Source organism: Dasypus novemcinctus, chromosome X (genome assembly GCF_030445035.2).
Source record: "Dasypus novemcinctus isolate mDasNov1 chromosome X, mDasNov1.1.hap2, whole genome shotgun sequence".
Lineage (NCBI taxonomy): Eukaryota > Metazoa > Chordata > Mammalia > Cingulata > Dasypodidae > Dasypus > Dasypus novemcinctus.
The window spans coordinates 93,378,571-93,404,119 of NC_080704.1; the positions used below are offsets into that span (position 1 = coordinate 93,378,571).

The window sequence follows — 25,549 nt, forward strand, 5'->3', positions numbered from 1 at the left end:
ATTTCACACATTAGAGTCTACCCATGTATACATTAAATAAAGGGTTCTTAAACTTTTTTGTTCCATGGACCCCTTTGCCGGTCAGATGAAAACCATGGACCCCTTACTAAGTCCACACTATGCTGTTTATTTTTAATAAATATATGACACCCACACCAAAACATCCCCACAAGTATAATACTTTTTTTGAATTTCAGTTCAAGCTCACAGACACCTTGTTAAGAACCCCTGCATTAGATTATTTATTACATTCTGATGTCACCAAGGAAATCATGCTGTTTATTTTTCTTTTTGCTTTTTTTTGGTCTTTTTTTCCTTTGAATTTTAACAAAACCAGTTAGACTTCAGTATCTCCCTGTCAGATTAAATTCCTTTGCTTAAGAATGATAAGCTTAAGTAGCTTTTGTGCAGATGGTCTATTGAATCAGATTTCAATTAAAGTACACATTCAGTGTGCTAGGGAACTAAGGGGCTCAGGCCGAGGGACAGCAGTGTTCACAGGGCACTGGGTATGTCCACTTAAAGTAGCACTTCTCAAACTTTTGGTCTCAAGACCTTTTGTTTTTGTGGGTTATAGTCATCGATATATTATATATATAAATATATATAAAATATAAAAAAAGAGTTTTTGAGAAAAGCAGCATTGCCTTTCAGTTTTGGAAATAGCTTTATGTCTGGCTTAAAGAAAACAGATGAAGTCTCAGTATCGGCTTCTCTTCAATATGCTGCTTTATCACAAATCATTAGTTTCTGGCAAATGCCACTGCATACTCATGAGAGAGTACAAATAACATCTTAATGTGATCATGAAAATAGCTTAGGACCTCATAGACCCCCTGCAAGTGTCTCAGGTCCCCAGATCACACCATAGAACCAGTGTTATAAAACATTGGTTTTGTAAGACTTAGCATAAGAATCACTTGAGAAGCTTTTCAAAAATGCCTGTTCCTGCTATCTGCTACACACTTTCTGATTGATTAGATTTGGGGTGGGTCCCAGATCTCAGCATTTTTAATCTCAAGTGGTTTCTAGGTATGTGGCCAAAGAACCATTCTTTGGGAAATTCTGTGTTAAACGTCTATCTTGACAAAATAAATCCTGTATTCGTCACATTAGGCAGTGGAAGACTCTCCACTGAAATGGGGCTGCTAGACCTCTAAATTTTGATCTGCATGCTCCCCTTAATTTGCTCTTAGAGAGACTGTTCCCCTTTAAATCTGAAGTAGTCATGACATAACCATTGTGATTTATCTCTCAAGGCTGGAACATTTAAATAAGATTATCTTTTTATTTTTCGGTGTTTTTTTTGGAAATAAATGTTTTTCATCTTTTTAATATTTTTTTTTAAAGATTATGTATCACACAAAATGTTACATTAAAAAATATGAGAGATAGGTGGGGCAAGATTGCATCTGAGTGCACCTCCTAATCTCTCCTGTAAAGAAGTGGCTGAATAGGGTCAGAGTCCTGCAAGAGCAGGCTGTTTTGGGGGCTTGCATGGAAGGAGGTGCCCGGACGTCGATTTGGTGAGACAGTGACAGAAGAGGTTCTTGCAAGAGGTAGAATTTTAGGTTTCTGAAACAGAGGTCAGAAGTTGATGGCAGGATCCTTCCCCCTAGTGCTGGTGGCTGGGGCAATTCCTGAAAACTCTTGGTTGTGCTGCAGGGTTACCAAAACCTGTGTTTACCAGATGCATGGTTCCCAGGTCTGTATCCCCTAAACTCCCATACCCCATGCTTCACAGACTCACATACATTGAGTCTGCAATATCCCAGACTTCTCATTGCCAAATCCAGTCACCCTGAGGTCCATCTGAGGTCTGTGATTACCCTAGCCCTCGGCTTTTTTTTTTTGAGCTTGGAGGAGCATACAAGCTGGCTTGGGGAGAGCCTGAGAAAGCCCAATTTACCTAAATGACCTGGGATAGGAAACTTGGTCTGGGAGAAGGAGGAGTCAGAAAATCCAATTAGCCCTCCCCTAGCACACCTAAGGGGAAGGACTGTAGGACATGCTTTCCAAGCTTCCAATAGCATATTTGGGGTTTCTGGTGAGGTGTAGGTGCTCTCTCACTGGAAATAAAGGGTCACTGTCTTCTGTGTTGTGTTGGTTCACCAAAGACCCACTTGAATCTCCTACTGGACCCCTCATGCAGCTTTCCTGCTGCCTTGGGAGAGAGGGAAGTGAGGAAGGCAGAGAGAGAGAAAGGGGGAACATCAGATCCCTAAGCATTTTACTGAACTGCAAAGAGGATTCCTAGCTTGAAACTTTGGGTATTTTGTTGTTGTTGTTATTGCTGCACTGTTTCCTGGTTTTTACTTCCTCTTTATCCCTCCAAGGCCCTTTTTATTTTTTTCGCTTTTTCTTTTTCTTGCTTGCTTCCCCTCCCCCCTTTTTTCTCTTTTTCTTCCTTTCTCTTCACTTTTATTTTATTTTATTTATATATATATATATATATATATATATATATATATATATAAAATAGGTGCTGCAGGGAGTGCTTCACATTTGCTGTGTTTCCTCATCCTCCATTCCCTCTTTTCTGTGTGTATTGATTTTGGCCACCAACACTATCCCCTTTCCTCTACATCTTTCTATCCTCCATCATCTATTGTTTCTCTTACATTCCACCTCCCTTTGTTTGGCCTCATATTTTTATGATTTTTCCTTCTAATACCTTTGTTCTGTTTTCTGCCTTTTATCCACTGTTTATATTATTGTCTTTATTTTCTCTTTCCCTCTCTCATGAAAGCACTGTCCTTTTAATCCATACTATATTACTCACTATATTCAGTTGACTGTCTCATTATAGGTACTCTACTTACTGTTATAACTGTTATAAATCTACACAGCTTATATGATTCTAATATCCATTCTCCTAGATCTCACATGGGTCCTCTGTCAACATTTAATATCAATACTACTTTATACATTTTCTTTTCTTAGTCATTTTTCTTTCCCTGGCCCTAATATTTTCCTTCAAAGTGAACTTAGTTAGCAACAAGAAACTAGAGTAAGAACAAAGTGACAAACAGAAGACATAACATGTATGCAAAAAGAATAAATAAATAAACACCAAGTCTAGAAAAAGAAGCTAAGGAACTGATTAAATTAATCAAGATAAAATGATGACCAGACAGCCACAAAAACCTACAAACCAAACCAAAAATCAGTAAAACATGATCCAATTCAATGAACAAACTAAAATCCAGTAAGAGGAGCAGAACATCCAACATGTAATTAAAGCTCTCAAAACATATATTAGTGACCAATTTAATGAAATAAAGGAAGAGATTAAGAATATGAAGAAAACACTTGAATAAAGAAGAAATTGCAATCATATGCAAAAAGATAATAGATATGATGGTGATGAACAGCACAATTCAAGAAATCAAAACTACACTCTCAGCAAATAACAGCAGATTTGAAGAGGCAGAGGAAAGAATTAGTGATCTGGAAGACAGTACATCTAAAATCAAACAGATAGTAGAACTCATCAATAAAAAGATAGAAAAAAATTGAGCTGGGACTTAGGGACCTGAATGACAGTTCAAAATGCACAAACATACACATAGGCATCCCAGAAGGAGAAGAGAAGGGAAAGTGGACAGAAGGGGTGTTGGAAGAAATAATGGCTGAAAACATCAAAAATCTACTGAGGGAGATGGATGTACATGTCCAGGAAGCAAAATATACTGCAAGCAGCATAAATCCCAACAGGCCTACCACAAAACATATACTTGTCAAATTATCCAATGCTCAAGACAAAGAGAAAATGCTAAAAGCAAGAGAAAAGAGAACCATCACATACAAAGGAGGCTCCATAAGATTAAGTGCTGATTTCTCATCTGAAATCATGGAGGCAAGAAGATAGTGGTATGACATAGTAAAGGTATTTAAAAAAAAAATTCCAACAGAGAATACTCTCTCCAGCTAAGCTAGCATTCAAAAATGATGAAGAGTTCAAACGATCCACAGATAAACAGAAACTAAGAGAATATGCCAACAAGAACCCTGCATTTCAAGAAATACTAAAGGGAGTTCTGCAAGAAGAAAAATAAAACAGGAAAGGTAGAGCTGGAGGAGAGTGTAAGAGCAACTAAAGAGACAAAAAAGAAAAACAAAATATGACAAACACCAGTCAAAGGAAAATATGGCTAACATAAATAATTTATTGAAAGTAATAACACTGAATGTCAGTGGATTAAACTCACCTGTCAAAAGATTAAGACTGGAAGATTGGATAAGGAAATATGGCCCATCCATATGCTGTCTACAAGAAACACATCTTAGACCCAGGGTTTCAAAGAGGTTGAAAGTGAATGGGTGGAAAACAATCTTACAAGCAAACAATAACCAAAAAAGGGCAAAAGTAGCTATTATTAATATCAGACAAAATAGACTTCAAATGCAAAACAGTTACGAGAGACAAAGATGGACACTACATATTAGTGGCCTATTCAACAAATACTGCCTGGAGAACTGGATATCCATAGGTAGAAAAATGAAAGAGGATTACCAACTCACACCTTATACAAAAATCAACTCAAGATGAATCAAAGAATTAAATATAAGAGCCAAGACCATTAAGACTTTGGGAAGTAAGTAGGGAACCATCTACAGGACCTTGGAATAGGAAATGGCTTCATGAACATCACACCCAAAGCACAAGCAGCAAAAGAATAAATAGATAAACGGGACCTTCTCAAAATTAAAGCATTCTGCATCTCAAAGGAGTTTGTCAAGAAAGTGAAAAGAGAGCCTACACAATGGGAGAAAATAATTGGTAACCATATATCGGATAGGAGACTTATAACCTGCATATATAAAGAACTCCTGTATCTTGAAAATAAAAAGATAAACAATCCATTTAAAAAATGGGAAAAAGATTTAAACAGACACTTCTCCAAAGAAGAAATACAAATGGCTAAAAATGCAGCCTTTACCATTTTAAGGGTCCAATATATACAATGCTAACCTATTAACCTGGTATCTTAAAAACCAAAGAGTCAACACTCAAGCCAAACAAGTTGAAATTGTTATCATTTAAACAAAGAATGTTGTCTTTTATTTTCTTTACAAGGGCTTAAAACCTCTTGTTTTTGATAATACTTTAAAACTGAACACTCTTAAAAGCATAAGACCTCTAGGCTTTGGAACATAATACAATCATTTAATTTGCCTTAACCCTAATTCAGCAAGGATTTTTTCCTTAGCTTTCTCAATAGTTTTTATATTCAGATTTCTATATGACCCCTTCATACCACTTAGCCCAATTTGGGTTCCAGGAATATTGATTAAACATACAACTGCATATTTAATTTTTAACAATTTGAGCAAATCGGCAGACATGAATAGTTTAACATGGAAATACAACTTAGTCACTTAAAACTTTTTTTTTCTTTTTACAAAACAAGTTTAACTGAAAAACAACATTTGAAAGATTTCCCTGTTTCTTTGCTGTTTCTTTCAGACAAGGTGTTCACGGTTTCCTCCCTTTCTGGCCTTCTTAATTAATGGCTTATAATTAAAATGTTTCCAATGCTATGATAGAATTTTTCTTTGTTTTAGAACCATAGGCAAAGGCAAGTAGTGAGCCCAGACTGGCAGTAATCATAAGCAAATGCAAACTCAGTTTATGATTACTATCACAATAATTGAAGTCTAGGGATAGGTATAGTTATAAAATTACTATAATTAAAGGTAAATTTAAGTTGTAATTACTATTACTATAGTAACCACTAAATAAACTTGAAGTAGTCATAAAGAAAAGTAAATTAGTTTAAGATTACTCTTACAATAGCTGAAATCTAAGCTACATCTACTCCCCTGTAACAATTTCAGTTATTAATTTATATATATATATATATACATATATAAAGGTACTTATACAATGTTTTCAACTCAGTATCTAGAAAATTTTTACTTAAAATTAATCTGGTATATTTATTAATTATGCAATTAAAACAATTTTATTAATAAAAACTCTATGCAGTTCTTCTGACTTTTCCAGCAATTAATTTCATTCATGAGTTATGCATTAAATTTACTAGCAAGACAGTATTGGCATTCAAAGATTCATTTCCAGGTTACCTTTCACCATCATCCATCTTGTAACAGTTGAACACTAAACCTGATTTCCTGGGCACAAGCAAACTGGCAAAGTTAAATAGATTTAAAGGTTGAACACAAATTTTAGCACAGATTAAAACAAAAGAATTTTATTCCTTTAGTATTTTAAGGAACCTTTGATTTTAATTGATGGCACATAAGGTTTTTCTTGGGGGTATCTGATTCTGGATATCAGGTTAATGACCCCAAGCTGACTTTGTGGGAGGCTTGAACAGTGGCCCCAAATAAAAGCATCTGAGAAGTTTCTTCCAGGAGAAATCCAACCACTCTCTTAATGGATGGGTCTGAGGAATGGGGGTGATTTAGTTTCCTGCTCTGGTTCTTGGCACCCCTGATCATTACAGGGCCTGAAACTGACTGACCCAAATAGAAGTTCCTGAGTTAAATCTCAGGAAATGTTTGGCTGCTCTCTGGTTTCCACTACCCCCAGGGAATCATAAAGCCCCTGCCTCCAGGCATTCCTGGGGCAGTTTTAGACTTGGGAGACAGGCTGAGTAGATTTTAACCTGAAGCTGCCCAGCTGAATCATGTTTTTTCCCTCCTCCTATCCTTTTAGAAGTTTTAGACACAATCTTAATTTTATGACTTTACTGTCTGATAGTTTCCCAGTTAAACCAGTCATCAAGAGGTCCTTAAGTGAGTAAAAGTTAACTGCTCTAGCAGTTTGAAGCAATAGCTTTTTTGCTAGATAAAGGCACTTTTTCAATTTTCAGTTTTAAAAACATTCCAAAGTATTCTGACAAAATGCTGCAAAGAGAAATTCAGTAGCAAGAAGTAGAAAGGTAAAACATGGGTAAAAGTAAATTATGCGAGGGTATCCTGGTCTGTGATCACCCTGGGAAAGGAACTGTGTCAGCATCCATTTTGGCTTTGCCTGCAGCCTCCTTACTTCATTCTTCCAGGTAGCTGAGTGTGGTTAGATAGGAATGTTGCTTGCAAAGGTGTGTATCCAATAGGAGGGGTAAGTCCTAGGCTCTCTGCCATTGCCATGTACCCCCTTAGGGGAGAGGATGCGAGAAGGCAATGGCAGGCAAGCCCAAGGACAAAGACTGGCTGCTAAAATGGCTTGAAGAAGCTTTGCAGGGCCCAGCATTCTCCCGGGGGACCTCTGTCTTGCCAGGGCCATGATCCAGGCCACTGCCCTTAAGACCCAGCCATCCTGACTGGGGCCAGAGTTCACAAGCCTAGGCATGTGGCACAGATGCAGATATGGAGAATTCCTGAGCCCCAGCTCCTTCCCTCCTGGGACCACAACCTTTGGGGCTCATAGGCAAACCTGCCAAGAACGAGCTCAGCAATAGGTTTGCTCAAAGGGAAGGTGATATAGAACTTACAGAAATAACAAAGAGAAATAGAGAGGAACCAAGGATGGAACCAGGGGTCTCACAGCTTCTGGAACTGAGAACCTCGACCCTAGTTTCTGCATGATATTTTTTAGAAACTCCAAAGCAGCTGTTTCTCATCAGCACAGCCACATTTACAATAATTGGGGGCAAGTGCAACAAATAAGGAACAGGTAAGCCAGTTTCCCACAACATTTTCCCCTTTTTGTTTTTGTAAAGCGAGGAAGGCAGTTTCAGTGGTTTCTTGCTGCTTCATACCCCGAAGGGCTTGTTGTGTGCTTCTGAGGACTAAATTCAAAAGAAACAAAGACAAACAAGGAACATTTCTCCCCAAATACCTCCTCCCCGACTTTCCCTCCCAAGTCATGGGGTTTAGTGACTGTAATCCATCGGCAATTCCAGCCATCGTTATATTTTGTAATTTTTCTTCCAAGTTTAGAACAGTATTTTATACATAATCCCTAACTACAGCAGATTATAGAAGCTTCCAATTAATGATGACTTATTTCTCATGGGCTTAATATTTCCTACCAACAAAGCTGTATAGACCAGTGCTTGATCAAAAATGACCTCATTTTCCCCAATTTGTATAGTTTGAGGCATAGGCAATGACAACTCATTGTTACTTCCCAATTTTGGGCTGTGGGTCACCTGGTAGTTTATCACATAATTTCAATGCCTTCTGTGGTCCTGCTCTTAGCATCTTCACTGGACCTAGGGCCACAACTCAGGGCTGAATTTAAACTTAGTCCATCATTGTGATTTTTCAGGCAGAAAACAAGAGCTGACCTGTTATAAGAGTCCTGTTGCACTGTCTGTAGTAGTGAAAGCATATCTTGCCCCTTCCAAGAGCCAAGAGGGTGCTGATGTCACAGTCATTGAAGTGAGCATTAAGGCCACAAGCTGTTGGTGAATAGCAGGCAGTAGGAAATGCTGCACTAGGCACCACAATATCTGGTATTCATGATGTTCACTTTTCTGTTGGAGCTACTCTGCCTTATTCTCAGGTGTCAATTGTATGACTCTGGATCTTCATGGGGCATCTCCTCAATAGTCCTGAGAGGGATGTTAGAGGAGTGGGCAGGAACATGACAGACATTTACCTGTCATTGCTGGCAGGTGTCCCAAATGTTCTTCCACAGATCTCTCCTCCATAGAGGGTGATTCACAACAGTCCATTGTTTCTGTTTTGCTTTTAGTATTTGCAGTCCACCTCTCAATAGGGATGGCAGTCTTCAGAGTGAAGAGACACTATTGGGTTAGATCTTTCATTTTCAGCAGGACTTGCTATGCTGCATGCAATTGCTTTTTTATATTGCACTTTTGGCCTTTTCCAACATTAGCAACTAAAACCCAAGGAGTACTCAGTCAGAAAACTGCCTTTGCCACAAACCCCACCCAAAACCAATATTGGTGTTGGCCACAAACGATTCACAGGCTAAGTCAATATCCACCTTCCCCAATTTTTTTTTTTTAAGCAGCTTGCTGGAGGTCCTCCTACTCCCATGAAGGACCTTTCCTAATTAACACATCTTAGTGAAAGATAAAAGATTTTTAGTATTCCAACAATATTACTAATTCTATTAACATGAGAAAACACTGTACTTTCTCAAATACAGTGGATGATACAGTTTTGTCTTACCCAACCAAACATTTAGGAGAGTAGCAGGGACCTTACGTTTTGTCCCAATTGTTTGCCTATTCCAGGCCCTTAAGATACCACTGTCTATGATGTTTCTTAGTAGGGTTGCTGCCACAGTCATGCAGCCAGATTTATTGCCATCAGACGAGGGCAGAAAGCCTTGAGGAAGAACTGCAAAAGTCCATTGCTGACCTTTTCACACAGTTTTTGTACTTTTTGTATTCATTCAGGTTCATTTTACTTTTACAAAACACATTAACTCACTGAATACTACCACGATGCCTTTACAACTTGCTATATGCATACTAATTCTGTCCTGCAATATCTCCATTTTCTGATTTTATAAAACTAACCATTTTAAGACAAAATACACCTTAAATTTTAGTTAGCATTACCACAAATTGTTTACCTTTTTCAATATTCACTTAACTTTTACATCTCATATTAGGAAAAAATAAACCTTATAACATTTCAGTTAGCATTCCCACAAAGTTTTTACTCTTTTCAATATTCACTTTTTCATTTCTCATTTTATCCTAAGAAAAATAAGTTATTCCTTTCAATTTAAGCAAGAATTATTTATGAAGAGATGATAGTAATTCTATTAATTAAGACTTACACTTTTTATTATTATAGAGATCTCATTAACATTTTAAACTTAAGTAATAAGTGCTTATTTAATTTTTTGGCCATTTGTATAGAGCCCTTTCAGTTTTTTTTTAATCAAATTAAATCACCATCCAGAGGTATCAGAATATACACTGAAAATGAACAATCACAAAAACAGTTACAACATACACTGAAACAATTACAACATACACACTGACATTGAACAAAGAAAAGCAGTTCCAAATCTACTTAGAATTTCTCCGTTGATTTTAAATTGACTTTTTATATGCTCTTGAGCTGCCCTGTCTGCTGCCTTTTCTCTTTCCTATAACATTTTTGTTAATTCTTCTTTTTGCTTTCTTTATAATCCAACATTTCGTTTCCAGTTTTCTTCCTCTCAATTTCCTTTTTAATCTTTCTGTCCCCAAACCATACTTGCTTTATGATACCATGCTTGCACAAGTTCTGTAGTTTAGATACTTTGATGTAAAGCCATTCTAGTCTTCAGAATGAGACCCAGCCATGTAGTTTTCAGCGTCTGTTTCTCCATCTGTATGACTGGAGGTTCTGGGTTCCACAGGAACTTTCCTCATCTTTTGGCATTCATGGTATGGCTTTACCTGACAAGCTGGTACCCACACAGGAAATTCTGTCTCCTGGGAAAATGCGAGCAAACCCTCTTCTCCAAGTTAAGAGCTTCCCTATTGACCATTCATTGGTCAGTGGTTCATTCCACCAAATTAAAGGTTTTTCAGACAGAGTTTGAGTTTCAGTTTTAGAATTAGTTTGGAAATGCCTTTCAGCTGATGTCCCTTCCAGGGTTGTTCCACAGTTAAGTAAATTAAGAGTGAATAATGCTTTGTGTAACTGCACCTACGGTGTTTCCCTGCCCCATCCCTTTTTGTTTTTGTAACGTGAGTTTAAGGGTTTGATTTGTTTGCTCGACAATAGCTTGTCCTTGGGGGTTATAAGGAAGTCCTGTAGTGTGTGAAATACTCTAGAAAACTTTTAAGGGAGACACTGGTATAAGCAGGAGCATTGTCTGATTTTAGAGACTGAGGAAGACCCATTACAGCAAATCAAGCTAATAAATGCTGTCTTACATGTCGAATAGTTTCTCCTGTCTGAGCTGTAGCCCAAATGAATCCTGAACAAGTATCTATAGAGACATGAAAATAACAATTTTCCAAAGGAGGAGATAGGAGTTACATCCATTTGCCACAGAGAGTAAACAGTTAAACCATGGGGATTTACTCCAGATTCTGATTGTTCTGGGTTACTGAGAATTTGACAGGATGGACAAGTGTGAACAATGTCCTTAGCTTGCTCAACTTTGGCTGAGCATCTCCATATACGGGAGGGTGAGGGGGAGAGGGAGTCGGTGGAGGGCAAACATTTTCTAAAGTCCATTAATGAAGGGGCTGAAGGCAAGACAATGGGAGAAATTTCCTCACATTCTCTATCTTTATCCTCTTCTGTTTGCAAGGGTTCTAAAACAGATTGAATTATAATCAAAGTGGGCCAAATAGTAATGGGGAGCAGAACACCTCGTACAAGTAATTTTTCTAACACTTTTCCCACTTTTTCCCAGTCTCTTAATTCTAAACTTCCTATTACTAGGAACCATGGGCAATATTGTTCTATAACCTGTAAGAGTTCCAAAATACAAGGCTCAGTGACCATAGCTCCTCTTGCTTTAAGAAATTGTTTCAAGAGACAGACATATGGGTGATGTTTTGTTGAACTGTCTCTGTTTTCCCATCATAACCCTTCAAAATCACCTGAGATTGTCCATACTTACTGAGGACTTGGAAGTTTTTCTGTACCACTCGGGACTTTACACCATTACACCACCTTTTAGTTTCACTCCAAGCAAGATTTCTTCCCTTCGGGCCCCACGTTGGGTGCCAGTTGCTGAGAATGAGCTCAGCAATAGGTTTGCTTGAAGGGAAGGCAACATAGAACTTACAGAAATAATGAGCAAAGAGAAATATGAGAGAGGAACCAAGGATGGAACCAGGAGGCTCGCAATTTCTGGAACTGAGAGCCTCAACCCTAGTTTCCACATCATATTTATTAGGAACTACAAAGCAGCTGTTCCTCGTCAGCACGGCAACGTTTACAACAACTGGGGGCAAGTGCAACAAATAGGGAACAGGTAAGCCAGTTTCCCACAACACAAACCCATTCGAAATAGAGAACCAAAGGAAGGTGCTAAATAAACTATAGGCCATAGTTTCATTCACCATTAAACTCCTTGACTGGCTCACCAAATATATTACTTGATTTTGTTTAGATTCTTTGACTATGTTGGAGAAATAGATTTCAAGAGCACATCAGGTGAGTTAGGCCAGTAATTTATTCATGTAGTGAGGGAAGAGAAATGGGAGGAAATAACAGATCAGGGGTCCCAGGTAGAGAGGAAGGGGATGAAAAGGGATAAGGAAGTCTGATTTATAAATTATAATTCCCTATTATAGATTATAAATCCCTAGGTTTATTTACATGGCCATGTGGCAGAGGAAAAATGGTGAGAGCAGCACACAAATGGCAGGAATGGGTTCAGAGGCAAAAGATTGGAGCATGCACACGCTCAGACCTCACTATCTACTCTATAATCCACCATTTATTCCACTCCCTTGTTAATGGCAGGGGAGGGGTTCCAGCTTAACTAAAATTCACTATTTCACACAATTTAGTACTACCATCTGGAGACATGCAAACATAGACTGGCATTGAATAAACAGACAAACACTAAAGAGCCATGGCACACAGACAGAAACACAAAGACCATCAGTTTGACTTATAATTTTCATTTTTCTGGTATGGCCATTTTTGAGCTATGGCTTGTTAATTATTGAGACCTTAGTGAGGGGGAACTTCTAACAGGATTCCTTGCCTATCCTTGCTGTTTACAAAATGAGCTCATTTGCAATCCAGCACCAAAACAAAGACCTTTTTCTGGCTAAACCTTTCCATCACTTGATTCATTTTCAGACCAAGCTTTATTACAAGAACCAATCCACATGTCTGTAACCAAGGTTTTCCAAATCCAGACCAATTTTTCAGGATGCATTCCATTGGAAAGCACTGGGATACTGATGCCTTATTTTCTATGGCAGCAGAGAGAGAGAGAGCAGCCAAACTAAAGGTACAAGTGGCAGCAGGCCATTTCCCCCTCCCCCCCCCCCCTTTTTAAGTGAGGTAACAAGCAGGACTTAAACCCATCAATACCTCTTCCACTGTAAGCAAACCTTCACTAACTTAGTGAAGGCAGAACCAGAGGCCAACCTGCAGTTAGCTAAACCAAAGATCAGGCTTTTTCCCTTTTTCTTTTCAGATCTGGAGAAGACATCTTCCCACCAAACTTTTGGAGGTACTGGGGTCTTCTTTGGGAGCTGATCAAGCTCCCCTTCTAATGTTTAAAGTTAGGCTTTCCTGACACTATGCCTCCTGGGGGACATCTTACCTGTCTGGCGTGCAAAGTTTCATTTTCATTCTCAGGATTTCCCTTTAAAACCCTCCAGTGTGTCTGATTTTTCCCCAGGAGGATTCTTGCAAAGCCCACATCCTCTTTCTGGACTGAAAGTGGTCGAGGGGCACCTAGATTTGGGGTTCACCCAAGCACTTCTTGCTTCCTCAGAGGTGTCTGCAAGGGGCAGTGGAAAGCTGCCATCTCTGGCCTTTGTTGCAATCCTGGATAAGCCCGCAGGAAAAGTTGTGGAAGCAAAGAGATTTAATGATCACATATTGAAGGCCAGGACTCAGGAATATTCTTGAAAAGAAAAATGTATTAATGACCAGCTGGGCTTGGGGATTCCTGTCCAAAAACCCAAGCCCCAAATAAGATCTTTGGGTCCCTTTTATACAGAAGATGTAAGGATAGGGAGTCAAATGGTGCTTTTATGCAAAAGGACTTTCTTTGTTAGTTTCTGAGAGTTTTAGGTGTTTGAATATCAGATAGGTCTTGAATTAACACATATCCCCCACATTCCAGGGAGGCTTGAATTAACACAGTAATAGTTAATGGCAATAAGTTTCTCAAAGTATTATGATGTACAAATGGTGATTAGATATTTTATAAGGGGTTAGAGGATGGGAGGTGTGGCAGTTTGAGATTATTTATGAATTTCAAGAAAAGGATTATAATTGTAAACTGGTCTGTTCCTCTGGGGGTGAGTTCCTTTGATTGTATTAGATTCACCTGAGATGTCTGATTAAATTAACCATTAAGGTTAGGGTTTAGCTTTGACCAAGTCAGTAGGGCATGACTCAGGGTTGAGTCCTTGCTCCCTTGGTGGGCTGATATAAATGGACATTCACTCAAGAAGACAAACAGAAGGGAGAGAACTTGGTCATTTCAGTCCTGCCGTGTGACAGAAAGGAGAAGGCTCAAACAGTTAATGCCCTGGGAAGAGAGATGAGTCATTTGCCTGATAATTTGCAGCCAAAGAGAAAAGAGCAACTGAGCATCTGACAAGGCCTGAGAGGCCAGTCAGAGATTGTCCACCATCTTGTTTCAACACATGGTAACAGAGTTTGGGGAGAAAGCAGCTGCAAGTTGGACTCTTAACAGGGTTCCATGGAAAGATTTCAGGGGTTCTGTGAACTATAATTGAAAAAAATCAACTAGATTAGATGTCCAATATGATATGCATGTTGCCTTCTCAAATACTACACCATACTTTAATGTTCTTATTCAAGATAAAAAACAGTAGTCTGCACATTGACATGCCTTTAAAAATAAAATTTAACTTTAACTTTCCTATGTTTTTGATGCTTTGGATTATTATTTAATGTGATAAGAAGTACATATGTATAGTATTATATCATGTTTTTAAATTTTACTGACTGTACTTCAATATATGTAACTGATTTACTTTGTAATTTTATTTTATTCACTTACAAACATTATTCTTGTGGGGATGTATTGGTGTGGGTGTGATATATTTATTAAATAATACATAGTGTGGGCTTAGTAAAGGGTCCATGATTTTCACCTGACTGGCAAAGGGGTCTGTGGAACAAAAAAAGGTTAAGAACCCCTATTTTAAAGGTAAACATGATCTACCCAATACCAACTTCAGGAAGTTTGCAAAAATTGCTTTTCCACTTACAATTTTTTTCTTAGTGTTTTTTTTATTTTTAAAAGATACACAGATTACATAAAATGTTACATGAAATAATATAGGGGATTCCCAAATGCCCCACTCCCCACACCTCTCACTTTTCCCACATTAACAACTTCTTTCATTAGTATGGTATATTTATTGCAATTGATGAACACATTTCAGAGAATTGTCACACAGCATGGATTATAGTTTAAATTGTAGTTTACACTCTCCATTTTGTAGGTTATGGCAGGGTATATAAAGTTCTGTATCTGTCTTTGCAATGTCATGCAGGACAATTCCAAGACCCAAAAAATGCCCCCATATTACACCTTTTTTTTCCCTCTCCCTGCCTTCAGCAACTCCAATGGCCACTGTCAACACATCAATGACATAATTTCTTCCATTGCTAGAATGCCAGTAAGTCTACAGTAGAATACCAGTAATTCCACTGTAGTCCACATTCTATTCCCCAATCCTGGGATTCTGGGATGGTGATGCCCATTCCACCTCTAACTGAGAAGGGACTTCGATCCCATATGACTGATGGATGGGATGCTCTTGCTTGCAGTTGTAGACTCTCTCAGTTCATGTGTGTGGTAGTTGTCCAACCTCACCTCCTTGTTAGTTGTCCTGGATGAGTCCAATGAACTGGAGAATAGGTGTTGTAACTCTACTGAGGTTCAGGACCCAGCTGGCTCATGGACAGCCCAGAGATTCAAGTTTCTTGGACATAACTTACCAACTCCAGCGCCAATTATAGGTTCAATAAAAGGGACAGAAGAGGCATGTGTAGAGACATCACATCTGAGTCCTACTCTGTCACACTTGGGAGTACAAACACCAGTGTTAGGTCCACTGGCAAGGCACCAAACTCAGGAGCTATCTGCCATGAGTGTAAGACATGGGTGTCTCTGTAGCCCTCAGGAACCCCACTATTTGGGGTAGTATCTACTTTGGCTGTCTATGAGTTCCTGCTACGACATGCATAAGTGTTATCTCTCAGATGACCTTTTGTTCTAGCTCCTTTCATGCTTTCTGTATTCGTCAGCCAAAGGGGTGCTGATGCAAAGCACCAGAAATCTGTTGGCTTTTATAAGGTGTATTTATTTGGGGTAAAAGCTTACAGTTATGAGGCCCTAAAGCTGGGGTTCTTAACCTTTTTTATTCCACAAACCCCTTTGTCAGTCAGGTGAAAACCACGGCCCCTTAGAATGTAGTGGCAGATAGTATTATGACCCTCAACATTGGCATTTCTTTAAATTTTAGGATTATTCAAAATTACATTTTACAACTTTCCCATAATTTCAATACCTAATAACCTAACATGTTTCAACATCTGTTCAAACAGTCATTTTTGGCAAACATTTAGAAATTTCCATTTTCCCATGGCATCATAAAACCATCTCTGCCATCCTTACCAATCTTTTTTGCAGGCAGTTATCCACTGTACTCAGAAGACACTACATCAAAATGAAAATCATATTAAGTCCACACTATACTGTGTATTATTTAACAAATATATCACACCCACACCAACATATCCCCAAAAGAAAAATGTTTATAAATGCATAAAATAAAATTACAATGGAAATCAGTTACATATATTGAAATAGTTACTAAACTAAAAAAACATGATATACTATTATATATATGTGCTTCTTAACATATTAAATAATAATCCAATGCATCAAAAACATTTGAAAGTTAAATTTTACTTTTAAAAGACATGTCAATATGCAGACTGTTGTTTTTTATCTTGAATAAGAACACTAAACTGTGGTGTAGTATTTGACAAAACTACATGCATATCATATTGGGCATCTAGTCTAGTTGATTTTTTTTCAATTCTAGCTCACAGACTCCCTGAAATCTTTCTGTGGAACCCTGGTTAAGAACCTGTACTCTAAAGAGTCCAACTTGCAGCTGCTTTCTCACCAAAGTCAGTTGACACAGACATATGATATATACTTATGTGCTTAACACATTTAATAAACAAGAATAATGTTTTTAAAATTCAGTCTCATAGACCCCTCAAGAACCCATGCTGTAAAAAATTGAGAAAAACAGAAAATGTATATGGACATTTTTTATCACTGGGCTCCAAACATATTTATGACCTTCATGTGAAATCATGTTCTGTGTGTAAATGTATAGCAGCTATAATAATTTAATTGGCTTACTATGTATGACTTCTTTTTAGATAAATTTCCTAGCTTAAATGATTTTTTCCAAAGCTTAAAGTCTAAGATTTTAATTTGTAACCACTGCAGAAAAGCTTAAGTTCTACCTTAACTAACATGTGGACAAATACATTCTCTTAATATGTCCTAAAAATAAAATTTTCATCCTCATTTTCTTAAATTTCCTTGCCTTTTAAGTACATTAAAAGGATAATCCTAAAGTGGGAAAAATCTAACAGTTAAAGGAATATTGAGGTATATACATGAACAAATATCATGAAACACTTTTACAGCTGGCTCCTGACTCTGGACTGTCCATGTGACATTCAGGCCCTGAGCCTCAGCAGACTTGTAACTCCCACCCTCTGGTTTATTGGACTTACCCTGGCCAGCTAACAGGGATGTGATGAAGGTCAACCACCACACCAGGGAGCCAAGAGTACCTACAACTGCAAACAGGAGAATTGCATCCATCATCCATGTGGAATCTAAGCTCCCTCTCAATACAGAGGAGTGGACATATCCATCCCAGGTTCCACAGGTTGGAGGAATAGAATATGGATTAGAGTTGACTTACTGATATTCTGCTTTGGAATTATTGTGATTAGTAATGGAAGAAATTGTGGCATTGATGTGGAGAAAGTGGCCACAGTAGCTGCTGAGGGTAGGGAAAGGGAAGAAGAAATATGATGTGGGGGCATTTTCAGGACTTGGAGTTGTCCTGGGTGGCACTGCAGGGACAGATGGTGGACATTGTATATCCTGCCATGGCCCACTGGATGGACTGGGAGAGAGTGTAAACTACAATGTAAACCACTATCCATGTGGTGCAGCAGTGCTCCAAAATATATTCACCAAATGCAATGAATGTGCCACGATGATGAAAGAGGTTGTTGATGTGTAAGGGGTGTGGGGGGTTTATGGGGACCTCATATTTTTTTAGTGTAACATTTTAAAAAATAAAGGGAAAATAATTTATAGAGACATTCAATTAATTGTGCAATTATCTGTAGCTGTTCAATAAAAGCAGGCAAACTCTCATATTCATAAATGATAAAGCAAGGTCTATTTTAATATGTTAGAAAGTTGCAGCGTTTTTATTTAGTACATAGAGAATCCAGTTATTTAACATATCTTGAAATTGTTGCTCATAGAATTTTAACAAAACCAAAAATAAATATAAATTCTATGTCATCTTTGGCATGTTATAAACTCAAAACAATAGCCATTTCTTTAGCATCACTGTGAGGGAAGAAACAATGTAAAATGCACTATTGCATTTTGTCTTACATGATGAAAAATGTACAATGAAAACTTTAATGTCAAAACAAACAGTGCTTTAAAGAAAACACTTATAAAATGATAATAATATAAAATCTATAATATAGTCAGAAAAAATAAAAGACAATTATCTGAATACCATTGACCTTTTCTTTCATTGTAGCTTTTAAAGTTTTAGAGGGTATGTGAATCAAATTTACAAACAACTTCTATTTAATGGCATTTCTCTCATGAGAACTGCAATAAAATGCCAGTAAATATGATATTTTCTGTATCAGAAAATAAGTGTAAAATTCCAAAAGTTCTTGGAAAATGTTGGCAAAACATTTTTTAAAATATGGCTATACCAAACTATGATCTCTCTGCATTGTCTATGTAACTCATGACTAACCATACTACACTACTTCCTGTTTAAAAACTCAAACGGAAAAAACACATTCTCCTTTTTTTTGTACTTTGGATTTTAATGAAAGATAAATTCTCTTTCCAAACCATACTAGCATTTGGGTATTTAATTAAGGTTTCATTTATAACTTTTAAAAAAGCTGTCTCTTGCTAGACTGCTTTCCTGATATTAATACAAATTTTATATTAAAAATTAAATTTACAATTTTTGCTATTTAATACCAATTTCAGAAAACAAATTAGAAAAATAAGGCAATCATTTCTATTAAATGTGACCTGATCAATATTAGTAGATAGGAAAGAAAAAAGCAAATAAATGTGATTGCTCGCATTAAGACAATTTATTAAGAAAATAATGCACTTAGTACATTCTTTATAACTGTACCACATAAAATGAGATGCTTAATAAATATCACCAGAGGGAAGTAAGTGGATTTGGCTCAACTGATAGAGCATCCACCTACCACATAGGAGGTCCAGGGTTCAAACCCAGGGCTTTCTGACCCATGTGGTGAGCTGGCTGATGGTGTAGTACTGATATGTGCAAGGAGTGCCACGCCACACAGGGGTGTCCCCTGCATAGGGGAGCCCCACATGCAAGGAGTACACTGCTCAAGGAGAGCCACCCCACACAAAATAAAGTGCAGCCTGCCCAGGAGTAGCACCACACACACACAGAGCTGATGCAGCAAGATAATGAAACAAAGAAACACAGATTCCTGGTGCCACTGACAAGAATGTAATCAGACGAAGAACACACAGCAGATGGACACAGAGAGCAGACAATGGGGGTGGAAGGGGAGAGAAATAAATTTAAAAATAAATCTTTTGGGAAGCGGACTTGGCCCAGTGGTTAGGGCATCCGTCTACCACATGGGAGGTCCGTGGCTCAAACCCTGGGCTTCCTTGACCTGTGTAGAGCTGGCCCACACACAGTGCTGATGCATGCAAGGAGTGCCATGCCATGCAGGGGTGTCCCCGGTGTAGGGGAGACCCACGCGCAAGGAGTGAGCCCAATAAGGAGAGCTGCCCAGCGGAAAAGAAAGTTCAGCCTGCCCAAGAATGGTGCCACACACATGGAGAGCTGACACAACAAGATGATGCAACAAAAAGAAACACAGATTCCCATGCCACTGACAACAACAGAAGTGGAAAGAACACTCAGCAAATAGACACAGAGAACAGACAACTAGGGTGGGGGTGGGGAAGGGGAGATAAATAAATCTTAAAAAATAAATATTTTAAAAATAAATTAATATCATTGGAGGAGTATAATAGTTCATGTAATTAGACAAATAGAATGAAATAAAACAGTCATCTAAAGAAGCTATACTGTTCAAGGTTTAGAAATTTGAATATAGAGCAAACTCTAATTTTTGCTAAAATTTTTGCTAATTCAAAAAACTGAAAGGTACATAAATTGCCAAAATAATGTAAGTTAAACTTGATTTTCTATTCTAAAAGTATTTTTCCTTTATATTTTTCTTCATATTTCAAAGATATGTATACCTATAATTTAGGACTTACTATGCCTTCAAGTGTAGGTTACTCATGTATTAGCAACCAAATTGAATTTTATGTGATCATTAAGCATTATAATTTTAGTCAAACCATATGATGGACTTCACTATAAGACTAAAACCAGGAATAGTGCATCCACTGGAGTATAAAGTATGCTGTGATAATAATAACTATAATGCCACTGCATTCTTCCATAGAAAAGCAGACAGCAAGAACTATTAATGATATGCTCTGTTAATTTCAGCAATCACTGATCTTGAGGTACACAGCAAAAATGCCTGGAAAAAACAACTTTGGAATGTAAGACATTGTTCTAAAGAAATTTAATTGCAGTTGGCCATTCTATATGGAATATGGCTTGCAATATTGCTGAGAAATAACATTGTGATAAATAGAAACTCCATATCCTGAAATCTAGACAAAAGATCTGGAAACACTGGACTCTACTGATTTCAATATTTCTGTGTTCCTGCTTATCTATATAATAGGATTAGGGACCGGGAGGTAAAACTATGTATGCTATAGATCATGTACCATGAGAAATAATACAGATAAATATGAATTTAAAAACAACATATACACAAATTTCCACCAATCCCTGCCTGCCTCCCTCCACTACCACTTTGTCATAGGAGTTCATTATGATTAAAAAGTTTAGATGTTCTTAGGAGGAAATATGCGATTGAGGAGTAGAAAGGAAGAAGCTGGGCAAAAAGAAAACAGTTTACTGTATAACCTTATCCTGGTGCATACTATGTAAATTCCTTGTTCAAAAGTATCTTTTCCTGACAATAAACCTAATTTAAAATTATTCTCATTCTTTTAGATTGTTTGAAATTCCAACAACTAGAAAATCATTTCATTAATGGGCATTTTCCTTGAAAAATGACAGTTGCTTATGAGTCACTGACAGAAAGTGTGAATTAACTCAGACAGTTTTCCTTTGAACTTTTTAAGCTGAAAATAGCTAAGAGAATCAAAGTTGTGATTTCAGGAAGGAGCAGGTGTTAGGTTCATTTGGAAAAAAGAATCCTGGGAATAGAGTAAGCCTGAATGATTTACCACTGTGAAGAGCTTAGGAAGGATATCATGAGGGGGCTGCAAAGCCAGGAAAATGTAGAGAATGCCAAAGCCAACCTTTGTTTAATTTAAAGGTAAAGTGTTCATATTATCCAGAAAATACTATTCAGTCAGCACATTTAAGTTTCTGTGAGGAATCCTATGTTAAAATGATGTTTCAATGGGGAGATGAGTTATAAACATAAAACACTGTTCTTACATTTGCAGGTTGTATAAGCATATGAAATGTCTTTGAACTAAACAGAGGTGCTATCAAAAATGTTTTATTATGTTTTATGATGAATGGCAATACATTATAAAAAAATGATGTTTAAGCATCTCTGGATTTTTCAAAATAGGTTAACATTTTATCTTCATGAAAGTACTAAAACCATTTTTTTCCACAAATTACCAGCATCACATTCTAATTTTCTTGCAAATGGTTTCCTGAGTTCATTCATGGTAACGTGCTTGTTAGTCTATCTGAGCAAACCTGGTGTTTTCCCTTTGAGAAAGTAAGTTCAATATTCTCTCCTTCCCAGAACAATATAAACCTCAATTACACTAGCATTAGTTATTATCAAGAACCATTAACTTGAAAGAAAAGCAATGCAAAATATTTTTTTGTATGAATCCATTAGAAAACACTGTTTCCTAAAGCCTTCTACAAAGGATTTGTTTACAGAAGTTCAATTAAAAAATGTCACATTCAAAGTTACATTTTGGCTATAGATTTCTAGCCAAAATGAACATGATTAGACATGGTTCATACCACAAAATGAAGGTATAGTTTGAAGTTTTTCGTTATTCCTTGCTATTGTTGTTAATCTAACATGTAACAGGTTTTAATTTTCCAGCAGAAAACTCACATAATGACTGGGGACATTCACTAGCATACCTGTGTATCTTTTACATATTGTCAAACCTCAACTGATTTCTGATCATGTTACTTGCATGATAGGAATATGAAATTGAAAAATTAAGATATCTACTTTTTAAATCCACTGAATTTGGAAAGCTTGAAAGTTATTTTGGGATCAATTATCACTTCATTTCCCAACTTCACTTCCCCTAATTCTATTACTAGAAAAGCAAACATAGAAATAGTATCTCTGTTCTAAAAAGTTCAACACTAAAGTCATACTTCAGATTTTGTTATGTCAATTCCGATAGGAAGAAAGCATAACAGTACAAACACGATAATGACAGGAGAAAAATAAGTCAGAGTATATGGACACAAATTGTTACATGCAAGTACTTACAGTAATGAAGAAAAAACGAGGAAAGAAAAAGCCAAGTTGGGACATAGAAAGCAACAAGATGTTATACCAGTATAATGATTTCTAAGTAAACTTTTCCATGTAGCAGTAAATGTTCTTTAATGCTTTTCAATTATTTAAAAAAGATACCTCAAAAATAAAGATACATACTTTTACACATCACACCCAAGAAAAAGATAATTTTACATGGAATATATATCACTTACATTTAAAGAGAATATGTATATTTTCTTTTATTAAATATCATATTTACAAAGTCTCCCAGCCTAAATTGTATACTTCAGTACTTAGCAATCAACTACCTCTCTGAAACAAGGAAAATGAAATACACAGAAAACAGTATACCTAGCATGCACAAGCAGTGCAACTTATAATCACTAAGAAAAGCTGTGATATTCTTCAGTTTATATGCATGAGTTCTTTCTGCCTGTAGTAGTATTAGTAGTAGTAATGGTATTTTCTTCAACAACACAATAAGATTCTTTACGATTTAATCATTTAGAGAAAACAATGCATACTACAGAGTTATTCAGAATTATGAATTCAATGATAAGACCAATTTGGCCAGATCAGATCTTTTTTTATAAAGATATTTTAAAATGTGTGCATATTGTATACAGATCATTAATATTACTTCCTATTTAAAAGGTTTTGTTTTTTTAATAATAATTATATAACTTGTCTAAAGTTTACTAAAATACACTATGCTATATCATGTGTGCTAAGCACACAAGTCCACTACAGTAAAATTTCAACTATATATTACCATAGGATTCAAGAAAGATTAATATGATATACTGTAGTTCAAAGCATATGGAAGTCATAAAAACAATAGTGTATTTCATTATAAAGTGGATAGATGTGATTAAATCCAACTGTTTAACTTGAAAGTCAGCTTACATAACACAAAGATGTCAATAAAATGTACTTTATTTTCAAAGGCTTAATTATGACCTATTTTGTAGACTGCAACACCAATAAAAAGGCTTTTGGGTAAAAAAGTCTTCTCTTTCATTACAACTCCATTAGATGTAAAACTTAGAGAAACTTTTGGGAAACTTATCTTTCTAGATGAGGCCACTTATGGAGAATATAAAGGTCTGTCTACAGGCATTATTTCTGCTCTAATTCTTCTGTAAAATCTTTGGCACCAACCATACCAGGTGTTTGCATATATTAGTACAAATGTCTTTTACTCTGGCACCAAAATATATTTTAGTAACTACAGAAATGGACATGAATAGAGTACATTAGTTGTGCACAATAACAAACTTCAACAGTATCTTTTTGTTTGGTTTTCTTTATAAAAAAGCCTGTTCATCAGGATCTGGTATTAAAATATTGACATTGTTTGGCATTATATGATTAAATATGTATCTTGATTGTTGTCAACAGTTTCCCAAAACATTATTGTGTGAAAACAGAAAAACTACTAAAGCATCTTTATTGGAAAGGAATTTTAATAGTGTGCAGAGAGGTCATAGCAAATATATACTTAAATAACATTTGGACACCACTGCAAAAACAACACATTATGAATACTATGGACCCAACTATGTTTTTTTTTTCCTAATCTCACTCCCCACTAAAATGGGGGCTTAAACAGAATATTCAGGTAACATAGCAGAAAACTATGCCTTTGATTTAAAAATTAAGCAAAAAGTCACACATTAAATTTTCTCTTCATCTAGTTTTGTTGAGGAACACTGGAACTCTTACAGGCCAGTTGATGTTCGCTTTTTCATGCTCCGTCGCTGAGCTAAACTTGAAGCAGCAACAGGCTCTAGGACTGGCTGAAAGGTCTTGTGAGTCAGAGCAGAATATGTGGCAACTACTGTTCCCTAAAACAATAAAAAAAAATCACAAATTGATGAATAATCTCTTGAGGTAAAAAAAAAAACACATTTTATTGAGGTGTTTAATTGGAATGAAACAATTTTAAAGAGGAAAATAAAGTATATTGAGCATGCTTGGCCTGAGCATTGAATTCCTTTGATGTGTTAATAACTGATTACTTGTATTTTTTTCATTTCAATAACTATGCTTCTTACAAAAAAATTTAAAACACAAAAATTGAAATTCTAGTTTCAATGTCTATAAATGTATAAGAACTTGCAGTAGTGATTATTAATTCAGGAGCTAGTAGCAATCTTTGCTTCCATATGAAAACTTGCATTTGGTTCTCTCCTAGCCCCAGAGTCTCTCCAGAGTACAGTGACTGACACCTGACAAATATCAGGTTACAAGGTACCTGGAGTTTGACTTTGCTATTCAAGCAAATTAAAAAGAGAAAGGAAATGACTTTTTAAAAATGATTATAACTTTTGCTCCATCTTAATCCTACTTGATGGTTAATCCACTCAAGAAACTTTTATTTTATCATCCAAAAGGAAGTAGTATATATTAAGAATCCATTATTGCTATGTAAGAAGCAAAAGTAACTACAAATCCACCTTTAAAAACACAAAGATTTTTAAAGTATCTAAAAGTCATTAGCAAATGACATATAAGGGCTTTATTAGGCATCAAGTGTTTAGATGGAACATTAAAGTATGTTTGATTGTTTTACTTTAAGAATATGTGATGCATCATTTTGATTTGGCTGATGAACTGGCAACTGGTCTCTGTGGGTTATCCATGAGTGTTTTAATACTTGTTCCGTAGTGTATCGCTGATGTGGATCCATATGAAGCATACAAGAAAGCAAATCCTAAATCAAAATGAAAAAAAATATATATATATATAAAACTATATATCAATAAAGGTTTCAGTAAAATATATCAATCCATATTTTCTGGATTATAAAAGCATCAGTAGCTTTGCAGTGTATTTGACATATACCTAAGGAAAACAAATAGTTACCTTTCAAAAGAGAACCTGGAACACAAATTTTTCAAAATATAGAAAATTCCTTCTTTTTATACCAGCTGATGACAAAACAGTGGTTAGTGGATGAGGAAAAAAATGTAACGTAGCAGAAGTTATC

The 25,549-nt window shown here is 36.5% G+C and overlaps 1 protein-coding gene across 4 annotated transcripts in view; it reads right to left on the reverse strand.

The window, feature by feature from the left end:
* Positions 1–22,636: 22,636 nt before the first annotated feature.
* Positions 22,637–25,549, reverse strand: part of RPS6KA6 (ribosomal protein S6 kinase A6) — a 342,192-nt gene continuing 339,279 nt past the window's right edge. For all 4 annotated transcript variants that reach the window (XM_058291822.2, XM_071213112.1, XM_058291821.2 and 1 more), the window contains 2 exons: positions 25,133–25,273; positions 22,637–24,404 (listed from right to left, as the gene is read on the reverse strand). In XM_058291822.2, coding sequence (XP_058147805.1) covers positions 24,279–24,404; positions 25,133–25,273 — 267 coding nt within the window. In that variant the 3' untranslated portion in view covers positions 22,637–24,278. The remainder of the gene's footprint in view (positions 24,405–25,132; positions 25,274–25,549) is intronic.